Genomic DNA, 11,413 nt, shown 5'->3' on the forward strand with positions numbered 1-11,413 from the left:
TCATTTCCACATCTTCGAGTTTGTCCTATGTTACTGTCTGCCGCATGAGAGGGGAAAGGAATAGATCACTCCTTCTGAGGAAGGGATGTATGGGGTTCTATGCTTTTTAGTGCAGCCTATGATAGTTTTTTGTAAGCTGTTAATTTTTTTTACATAAACCTGAGAGTTTGATGGGGGTGGAAAAGACTGCATTGGATGTTTGTACAATTCCCAATCTTCTCAAGGTTATGAGAAATTTTATGAATGTAGGGGATGACTATTGGTCTTTGGTTAGTGTATCTGTCGCATGACTTGCAAGAAGTGGTTTCACCTTTCTTAATCTGTTTGAGGAGAGTTTCGGTGACTGAAGTTAATAGATGTGAAGTATATCCCGCACCTAGTATCCAAGATACTTGTCCTGCAAAGCTTGTAAGGCCTGAATGTGAGCAGGACTTGAAAATAGATTTTTTTAAGCACTGATGGAATGCATCGAATTAAAATTGAGGAGCGGTTTTTTCCCTCTCGGCTCATACGACCAACAGGCATGACGGGGCTGAAGAGTCAATCTTAGGTCCAGAAATCTTAAGAAGATTACACACGAGCTTTCAGAGCAAGGATTCTTAAGATTTCTGGACCTAAGATTGACTCTTCAGCCCCGTCATGCCTGTTGGTCGTATGAGCCGAGAGGGAAAAAACCGCTCCTCAATTTTAATTCGGTGCATTCCATCAGTGCTTAAAAAAATCTATTTTCAAGTCCTGCTCACATTCAGGCCTTACAAGCTTTGCAGGACAAGTATCTTGGATACTAGGTGCGGGATATACTTCACATCTATTAACTTCAGTCACCGAAACTCTCCTCAAACAGATTAAGAAAGGTGAAACCACTTCTTGCAAGTCATGCGACAGATACACTAACCAAAGACCAATAGTCATCCCCTACATTCATAAAATTTCTCATAACCTTGAGAAGATTGGGAATTGTACAAACATCCAATGCAGTCTTTTCCACCCCCATCAAACTCTCAGGTTTATGTAAAAAAAATTAACAGCTTACAAAAAACTATCATAGGCTGCACTAAAAAGCATAGAACCCCATACATCCCTTCCTCAGAAGGAGTGATCTATTCCTTTCCCCTCTCATGCGGCAGACAGTAACATAGGACAAACTCGAAGATGTGGAAATGACAGATTAAAAGAACATAACAACAACACCCGAATAGCAAACTCCGCACTTTTATGCATTCACTGTCGTAGCTGTGGGTGCACTGCGGACTTCAAAAATAGCACCGTAATTGGAGACAACTATTAACACATGAGATCATTGAGGCAGCTAACGTCACGAAAATCAGGGATACTTGTGTTAGTAGTCCGTCTATAATGCTTACTACAAGAGAGTTATATCTTGACACTTGAGGGTTATATGTGTGATAGACATTGCCATTTGGTTCGTACAGATGACAACAAAGTGAGATATAATCAACTTCAACGCGGGTAAAAGAAAAAGGAAGAAGACGAAAATAGATTCTGAGTTGTAAGTTTCTGCGACGCGAGGGATATTTTATCTGGTGTGCGAGTATTTTCAGTGTGGGTGAGTTTAATTTGGCGCTATTTCCTACATGATGAATACCCAACTTGCCCAAGCATCCATTTAAGAGAATCTGATGAATCAGCAGAGAAAGGAAAGAGGATAAAGAACAGAGGGGTCCCTCAGACAGAACTATCATAATATCCCCAGAGATAGCCCACCTTAAATTAAAAGCAAATTGGGTGAAAATAAGGAGTGGGCTACTCTCGCTGTGCGATACAAAAATGTTGACAAAATGACAGTTTTAGATTTCGTGACCTGCAAAACTTTTAATCGAAGGGAGTGGCGATGAACAAGAGAGGACTGTCCTTCCCAGTCAGCAGTGTTCGCTTATCTCCCGCCGTGGCTAAGTTACACCTCTGCCGAGGTCACCATTGGCGGGGGGGGGGGGGGGGGGGGGGGGGGGGGGGGGAGGGGGTTATCTTGATGGCTAGAAATGGGCTGTCTTTTGGAGTTTTTGAAAAAACAAATACCGAATTGTGCCAAATATAGGGGTGGGTTATCTTTCGGGGGTGGGCACCTCTTGGGATATCACGGTAGGTCAGCTAGGGTCGGAGGAAAGCTGCCTTACCTTGGACAATGCATGCGAAGAAGCAGACACATTATTTTCGGAAACCATTGTCACGAGAGATATGAAAATTTCATGTCCCTTACCATCGCATTCTCGGTAAATGCCCAAATTTAGAAAGACTGCTCCTTTCGATTTCCAGCAACCAGGACCCTGGGGAGGCACAAGAATAGTGACAGATATGAAATTTGTGGTCTTTCGTGACATACGTTTTGAGAATAATGTGTCTGCTCCCTTGCTTGTGTTATTCAAGGCCATGCAGCTTTCTTCTGACCCTAATTGACCTTGGCCTGCCTCTGTTCTTTATCCCTATTCTTATTTCCACTGGCTCTTCAGATTCTCCCTTCACCTTGTTTACTCCTTGTTTACTCTTTTCGTTCGAGTGCCCCTGGCACAGTCTTGGACAAAAATAGAATAGTGTCGTTTTGAGTGTTATGTAGTATCTGTTCTTTGTCTATACGTGCTTACCGTGTTTGCACCATTCCAACAAACACTTTTTTTTTTCGCCAAAATCTGTGCCCAAAACTACATGTGCATTAAGGCCCGTTCACACTCTTGCGACCGAGTACGACTGAGAGACACGAGATCTCTTACAACTTCTTAAATGTTTTTAGAATGAGGGAACATACTGACATTGTGGCGCCATCTATGCGGTGACCCTGGAACTGCATTTCACAAGAGCGAAGGTTTTGCGGGATTTTCGAGGTCAAATGTGCGTAATACCTATAGAAAGGCTCGTTCATAACATTGTCAAAAGTTTTTCGAGCCAAGAAAGAAAGGATAATTCTCGAGAAATAAAAAAAAATATGCCGGACCGCCGAGTTTACACTGCTTCCCAATTGATGGCGCCAGTGTGTTTTCTGGTTTAACAAGTTTTAAGGAACCCAGGTTTAAGAGGTCGCAAGAGTGTGAACGGGCCTTTACATTCGAAACCAAAAAGCGAAATTCAAGAAAAACTCGATGCTCGGCATAAGGTGGCTAGCCCCATTGCCATCGTGACCGTTTGTTTACGTTCACCATTTCGGTATATGTGTCACGCACATTCTCTCGCATCTAGACTCGTGTCTGTCATCTTAAAATGGGGAAGAAAAAAATTCACTGAGGTTTTATGTAAACGAAAGGCCATCACGCTGGCAGAACAAGGTAACGACGGAGCAGCACTGCGTGGCCTCGCAATCCCAGCCACCCAACGAGCTCACTAATGTTGTTTGAAGGACGACCCTGGCAGAAGCGACGGCCCCGCACTCGTACATGCGCAAGAAGCACGGCACTCAAAATGCTTTAGAAATCTAGTATTACCTTTGTGGATAGCGAAGAAGCATCGTGGGACTCTTTCAACGACTAGTGCACAACATTTATTTTTGGTGTTGGCGTACGTTTCATAACATTTCACCTGTGAACTATGTGGTCAATCTTTGTTATTTTACCTCCACAGTAGAATCGGCAGCAATTTTCTTTTTGATTATTTTGAGGCTAACTCTAACTGCACGTTAGAATTGGGGACGCGTTAGAATCGGGCAAACACGGTAAGCTTCCTGTTTATGGTGTATTTGTCAGCAAGAATCGTTTGCTCACCCACATTTTTTTTTTTTTTTTTTTTTCACTTCAAATAAACTTGCAGCATAGTTTGCTGCTGCTCTGGATCATGATGTGTTTCTGCAGTCACTGCCAACGGAGGATGCCATTGGCATAACCAACATGGTTGAAAACAGATAAGAACTGCATGGCTAAAAATCAAATAGACCAGTGGGCAACCTGCAACCTTTCAGACAAAGGATCATAACAACGAAAACTACTAAATAAGTTGTGATTTAGAGTAATGACCGTTAAGTAGTGGAACTGACAAGTGGCAATTTCGAGCAGCTCTTGTAGCAGGGAACAATAGGTTTTGGAGCAGAGGTTCCCACTCTTGGAGCAGACAATTTGGAGCTTTCATGTCAGAAAATTTTATACAATCTCTTTGCGAGTTAGTTAGCCCGTGGAAAATAACTGCAGTTGCTGGGGTGTTGGGAGACTATTTAAAGTGTCATACCTGCAGAGGGTTTGGCCGCTAGAGATATTAGGGGCGAAGCTTTTTAGGGGCTAGCCATGTCCGTATGTCCGTCCGCCGTTCGGCGTCGGGTGCTCGTGCTCGTGAGCTCTGGTGCTCCTGTAGGGCAAAAAAAAATTGAAAAAAATTGGAAAAACAAATTATGAAAACAGAAAAAGAAGAAAAAGAGTAGGGGGGTTCTGAGATGCCATCCCATCTGTCTTAAGAAAACCACATAATCTCCTACTTACATGAATGAAAGTGGCACCATCAGCACTACCTATGACCAAAATCAGTATCAAGAAAAAGAAGAAAAAAAAGAGATGAGGGTTCTGAGATGCCATCCCATCTGTCTTCTTAAAAAAAAGAAGAAAATTACACATTCTCCTACTGAAAGGAATGAAAACGGCACCATCAGCACTACCTATGACCAAAATCAGTATCATCAGCACCACCCGAGCTTCGCCCCAATCAACATCATTCACCACGCGGAGAGGCGGTCATTTTTTTTTTATTTATTGAACATTCATGTGCAGGTAATTTTGCAGATGTCTCAATTTACCTATTAGGAATAACAACGGAGTCTTCGGTTCGTGTTTGACGTAAAAAAGATGTTTTTTGGCTGCTTTGTAGGGGGTTTGTATCACGGTGACGTAATTGTCATGAGTTTGACATCAAACGGACACTTTTTTGTTAATTATGTCTCACGCTGCTCTCTGCTGTGTAGTAGTTAGGCATGTGCAAATAATTCGGCTTGAAGCAGATTCAAAGTGTATAGTGGTTTTGAGCAAATATTTTTTTTATCGAATATTGAAAAGTTGCTTCACCTTTTTCTACGCCTTTCACTGTTGTTACACAATGCCTAAAAGAAAATTCAGCTGAGCTCTCAAAGGTTGTTCCCATGATTCTAAATGCCAACCTATGAGCTCCGTTAAATTTAATCTAGCTATATTTATAGACTACGGCCTCAGTCCAATCCCTACATTGAGACGGTAAGTAAACGACAGATTTTACATAAAATTAAACCTATAAATGGGCCCACCCATACCTAATTGAGGGGATTTATAAATATTCTCGCTATATGGCAAATATTTTCTTCAATTTCTGATTCAGAAGAAGAAAAAGAGCACAAATAACGAACACAAGTTGTTAGAACATCGCTGCCTAACGTATACTCTTGCATAATAGTCACAGTTAAATTTTGAAGATTTTACTACAATGTAAATATTGACAATCCCAATGTTTCCTCTTTAGTTTTTTCAATACACCAGGCGCGTGCGTGCACCATACCGCTTTGAAAGTGTTTTTCGCCTAAGCGCGCGACTGCGCTGCGGCAAAGCGAGTCCCGAGATCGCGGTGATAGCTCTGTGGGCATTGCTTGTCCGCAGTGCACTGGTGTTTGAGGAGAGGCGCGCTCAAGGGGGCTAACTTGCCGCGTTGGACACTTCGAAAAGTACGAACATTGCAGCCGATTTTTAAACGAATACCAAATACGATATTGTTTTAAACTACTATTTAGAAATCTGAATATTTGCGGCACCCTGCTCTTCACACGCAGTGCTTTAACAGAAAAAAAGCAACAAAGCAGACGGTACTTTGTTACTCAAATAATGAGTAGTTGCTGTGCCTTTCTCCATGCCTTTCACTACTGTTACACCATGCTCAAACGAAAATTTCAGCTGAACGCGCAAAGGTTGTTCCCAGGATTCTAATTGTCCACCTATGACCTCCATTAAATTTATTCTAGCTATATTTATAGACTGCGGCCTGAGAAAGTCCAATGCCTACATTGAGACTTATCAGTGCTGAATGCTGGGCTAGTTGGTATTGGTCTTGGATTGCCAAAGGCATGGTAGCGCTTTTTAGACGACGAAAGAAAGACAAGACAGACACGAGCGCTCTCTGTCTTGTCTTTCTTTTGTCCTCGTCTTAAAAGCGCTACCATGCCTTTGGCAACCCAAGGCCTACATTGAGAAGGCGAGTAAACAACACATTTAACATAAAATTAAACCAATGTCACGTGCCACACTTTGTTTCCTTTTCAAGGACAGCCCCCTCTTGGCGCAGGCATGGTGCAAATTGTGCCCAAATACAGCCTTTGTAGCAGCATGTAGCAGGTTATTTGTTCTGGCGCAGTTTGGCCCAAATGGCGCAGCAGTTCCACCACTGGTTTAGTCAACGTGTTTAACATCATTGTTGTCATTTATCTGAAGCCTTATCTGAAATCACTGGACATATATTTTCCTATCATCTGGAAACGTTTAAACAGTTTGTGACAGCAAAGTGTTATCACCTAAGCTTTCTGCCACACTATGTAAAACTTGGGATTTCAGACTTTTCGAACCATAACTACAGACAATTGCGTCTGCTCTGCATTAGGCAACGAGGTGGTGGCACTCATGAGACAATTGGACCATGGACTGTCGATTTTCTAAATGTAGCTTATTTAGTGGCCCTACCTTTACGAAAATATGTGTGGACGTCCTTTGTCTATACCAGAGGTGGCCAGGCCGACCAGGCCTAAGAGCCGCAAACGAAACCACGAAACTTCTAAGAGCCACGGGGGGGGGGGGGGGGGAGGGAGGGGGGAGGAGGAGGAGGAGGAGGGGGAGGAGGAGGCGGCCAAGTTGAATTTTTGTTTAGAGTCTGACTGTACGTATGAGTGCACAAGGCTGTACGGCAGTACGTATGGAGGTACAAGGCTGCCAAACCGCGAGCCGTACTTCATTCTGCCTGAATTCCCTTCTTTTTTTCCTGGGGAAATGCGGGAAGGGGGGGCGGGGGGAAGGGGGGGGTCCCTATACGAGGGATCCGCGAGCCGTTTTTGGACCAGCAAAGAGCCGCGTGCGGTTCGCGAGCCGCGGTTTGGCCACCCCTGGTCTATACTTTTGCCGTTCTATTACCCCTTTGTTCATCCTACGGATTCCTGTAGACAGTTCTTGGACCATTTATGTACCGCTGGTTTACCATAGAACAGCCACAACAATGCTATAGGGATCTCCGCCAAACAAAACGTTTTTCATTCCTTCCCGTTTCTGTGCTATGGTCCTGGTGAGTCTATGGACATCCTATTGCCTCTCTATGGTGTGAGCTATATATTGGTACGTTAATAAAGTAATGCCGGGTAGACGTTTTCTTTACGTATAGCAAGGTGTCAGAGTTAAAGAGTTGTTAATTGAGCGCCAAGGATCAATTTTTTACATTGATATCTGGAGGCCTGTCCAAACTCGGCAGCATATTCATTGTGGAGATGGAAGTGTTCAGTATGTACCGGAATAATTCCTTTAATTTCTCAGTGGCAGGTAGGCTAATGTGGGTCTCTGCGGCCCCCGCAGATATTTCCAACTTTCACGACCCATAGGGGGCACACTGGTGCCTATCAAAATGGTGGTCATCTGGATGCTCGTCGTAGAACAGCGGTACTAGGCTGGGTCTGCGACGCGTAAGTAATTCTGGTTTTTCTATATACGAGCAGTATCAGAGGAAGGTGTAAGCAAGCCCTTTTATTAGGAGGCCAATCATTCAGGAGCTAAGAAGCACGATTCTCTCACCGCGGTACCACCATCGCTGAAAGTTGCGAATACCCCCTGCATTGGACGACTTCACGAAGGCAACAGCAGTTGTGGTCTGCCTATGCCTTATGTTCTGCCTATGGATGCTGCTCTATAGAACGTCCTAGGAGTGTCCATACATATTTTTGTGAGGGTAATGGCAGGCATTGGTCCAACCACTTTCGCCAAACATCTGCCAATGCGAACGCCAGATCAGCAGCCAACCAGTGCCACCCGTCAGCCACTGCATGGCGCCCTGCCAATGGCACTATACCAGCCCAACGACCGACATGGTGCCACACTCGACCACTGCTGCTCTGCCGATGGCACAATACCAGCTCAACGATCGGCCTTGTGCCGCCCTTGGCCACTGGTGTTCTGCCGGTGCCACTATATCATCTCGGTGGCCGACCCAAAGCTGCCCCGGCCGCTGGCGTTCTGCCCGTGCCACGATCTCGGGTAAGTGGCCGACCCAAAGCCGCTCTCGGCCGCTGGTGTTCTGCAGGTGCCACGATCTCGGGTAGGTGGTTGTCCCAAAGCTTCCCTCGGCCACTGGTGTTCTGCAGGTGCCACGATTGCAGGTCGGTGGTTGTCCCAAAGCTGCCCTCGGCCACTGGTGTTCTGCTGGTGCCACCATGTCATCTCGGTGGCCGACCCGAAGCTGCCTCGGCCACTGGTGTTCTGCTGGTGCCACTATATCATCTCGGTGGCCGACCCAAAGTGGCCGCTGGTGTTCTGCCGGTGCCACGATCTCGGGTAGGTGGCCGACCAAAAGCCGCCTCGGCCACTGGTGTTCTGCAGGTGCCACGATCTCAGGTAAGTGGTTGCCCCAAAGCCGCCCTCGACCACTGGTGTTCTACAGGTGCCACGATCGCAGGTCGGTGGTTGTCCCAAAGCCGCCCTAGGCCACTGGTGTTCTGTCGGTGCCCTTATATCATCTCGGTGGCCGACCCAAAGCTGCCCCGGCCACATGGTGTTCTGCTGGTGCCACTATATCATCTCGGTGGCCGACCCAAAGCTGCCCCGGCCGCTGGTGTTCTGCCGGTGCCACGATTTCATCTCGGTGGCCGACCCAAAGCCGCCCTTGGCCACTGGTGTTCTGCAGGCGCCACGATCGCAGGTCGGTGGTTGTCCCAAAGCTGCCATAGGCCACTGGTGTTCTGCCAGTGCCACTATATCATCTCAGTGGCTGACCCAAAGCTGCCTCGGCCACTGGTGTTCTGCTGGTGCCACTATATCATCTCGGTGGCCGACCTGAAGCCGGCCTCGGTCACTGGTGTTCTGCCGGTGCCAGGATCCCAGGTCGGTGGCCGACCCAGTTGCTGCCCTCGTCCACTGGTGTTCTGCCGGTGCCAGGATCCCAGGTCGGTGGCCGACCCAAAGCCGCCCTTGCCCACTGGTGTTCTGCCGGTGCCAGGATCCCAGGTCGGTGGCCGACCCAAAGCCGCCCTTGCCCACTGGTGTTCTGCCGGTGCCAGGATCCCAGGTCGGTGGCCGATTCAAAGCCGCCCTCGGCCACTGGTGTTCTGTCGGTGCCAGGATCCCAGGTCGGTGGCCGACCCAAAGCCACCCTCGGCCACTGGCGTCCTGCCGGTGCCACGATATCATCTCGGTGGCCGACCCAAAGCCGCCATCGGCCACTGGGGTCCTGCTGGTGCCAGGATCTCAGGTCGGTGGCCGACCCAAAGCCGCCCTCGGCCACTGGTGTTCTGCCGGTGCCAGGATCCCAGGTCGGTGGCCGACCCAAAGCCACCCTCGGCCACTGGCGTCCTGCCGGTGCCACGATATCATCTCGGTGGCCGACCCAAAGCCGCCATCGGCCATTGGGGTCCTACTGGTGCCAGGATTTCAGGTAGGTGGCCGACCCAAATCCGCCCTCGGCCACTGGTGTTTTGCCAGTGCCACGATATCATCTCGGTGGCCGACCCAAATCCGCCCTCGGCCACTGGTGTTTTGCCAGTGCCATCGATATCATCTCGGTGGCCGACCCAAAACCGCCCTCGGCCACTGGTGTTTTGCCAGTGCCATCGATATCATCTCGGTGGCCGACCCAAATCCGCCCTCGGCCACTGGTGTTTTGCCAGTGCCATCGATATCGTCTCGGTGGCCGACCCAAATCCGCCCTCGGCCACTGGTGTTCTGCCGGTGCCACGATATCATCTCGGTGGCCGACCCAAAACCGCCCTCGGCCACTGGTGTTTTGCCAGTGCCATCGATATCATCTCGGTGGCCGACCCAAATCCACCCTCGGCCACTGGTGTTCTGCTGGTGCCACGATTTCAGGTTGGTGGCCGACCCAAATCCGCCCTCGGCCACTGGTGTTCTGCCAATGCCACCATGCCAGCTCGGTGGCCGACCCAATACCGCCCTTGGCCCTTAGTCTTCTGCCGGTGCCCGGCCATTGGTGCCCAGCCGATGCCTGAGCCAGGGGTGCTCGGCCATGGGGCCCGGCCCTCCCAAAGCCCGGGCAGGTGGGCCTTTCTTATGCCGAGGGACCATAACGAGGTCGGCACCGACCTCTTTGGCCGGGCAATGGCCGATGAAAAATGGCTCGGCCATGGGGATATGGCCATCCTTCGGCCGAGCTCCCCGTGCTACTTGGGCAGTTACGTCGTAAGAGGTTATCTATGTCCTGCGCATGTAATTTTTTTTATCTTTTCGACTTAGTGTACTTTACGGGGCTACTCAATGTAATTGCTACGTGAACGCAACTAATCGCAAATCTTTCTTCCAGTTTCCATGGCCTACAAGCAAGTAAGCACCAGTTTGTTTTCCCTCAAAGGTGAGCATTCCAGATACTTTAGTTAGGTGCAAAGCAGGAACTGTGAAGCCAGACGAGCCGATAGGTATATTTAGTTTACCGAGCTCAGAATGATCCGTGGCAGTGGAATGGAAGCTTATTTTTCCACAATCAAACGCAGACATAATTTTGAATCCGGCTTAGTGAGGGATTGCTACTTGTTGCGAACTAATCACAAATTTTTATTTTGCAGTTTCTATATGGCTACAGCTAGCAGGCCATAGACACATGGGGATCCAATAAGGGTTTACACCCTTATTGCCGCTTAAGCTGCAACAACTGCTTGTTCTCGAGGCCCAGCCAGAACAGTAGGCTGATCTATTCGATTTGTTTCATCTTCTTCTTTAGTAATTACAATGTTTTACATTCTCTTTTGTGTTTAAGAATGCTTTTTTAAAGTCCGTAATCGCTTCCTTTTATCTCTGGCCTCAAGTTGTTACGAGTATTGACCTATCTCGTTCAAATAGGTCAATAATCGCCTAGTATTTTTTAATGCTAGGCGAGTATTGCCTGGCATTCTCTTAAAACTTGTTTCTCTATGGGCTATTTGTAGTGAACATTTTATGCGAAAGGGCAGTTACGTCAGCTTTAAATCTATTCTTTTAAAACTTAAAAAGTAACCGAGTAATTTTCTTTCTTACTAATTACAGAAGGGCACGACTGGCAGCATAACTGCTGGGGGGGGGGGGGGTCAAATGTAGTAGTGTGTCATCTCGGGCACAAGCTTAATGTGTTGTATTCATAGAAGCAAAAAGCAACAAAAGAGAAAAACGAGGGTTTGTGTTGTGCCAAGCATTTTTATACGCATTCGTACGATGGGCGTGTTTGCAACTCTAGTGCCCCGTCTATACTGGAAGCGAAGTAAACTTAACTGCCTCCTCGTTGCAGTTCCGACGGCATA

General features: G+C 47.6%; 1 protein-coding gene across 1 annotated transcript in view; it reads left to right on the top strand.

The window, feature by feature from the left end:
* LOC120837823 overlaps positions 1-10,135 on the top strand; it is a gene marked incomplete at its 5' end in the record, with an annotated part of 41,013 nt that extends 30,878 nt beyond the window's left edge. The window contains 2 exons of the mRNA XM_040207435.3: positions 7,925-8,005; positions 9,996-10,135. Of these exons, the coding sequence (XP_040063369.3) occupies positions 7,925-8,005; positions 9,996-10,135 (221 nt within the window). The remainder of the gene's footprint in view (positions 1-7,924; positions 8,006-9,995) is intronic.
* Between the last annotated feature and the right edge of the window lie 1,278 nt (positions 10,136-11,413).

The sequence above is a fragment of the Ixodes scapularis genome, unplaced genomic scaffold, assembly GCF_016920785.2.
Source record: "Ixodes scapularis isolate PalLabHiFi unplaced genomic scaffold, ASM1692078v2 PGA_scaffold8__174_contigs__length_109621045, whole genome shotgun sequence".
Classification (NCBI taxonomy): Eukaryota; Metazoa; Arthropoda; class Arachnida; order Ixodida; family Ixodidae; genus Ixodes; species Ixodes scapularis.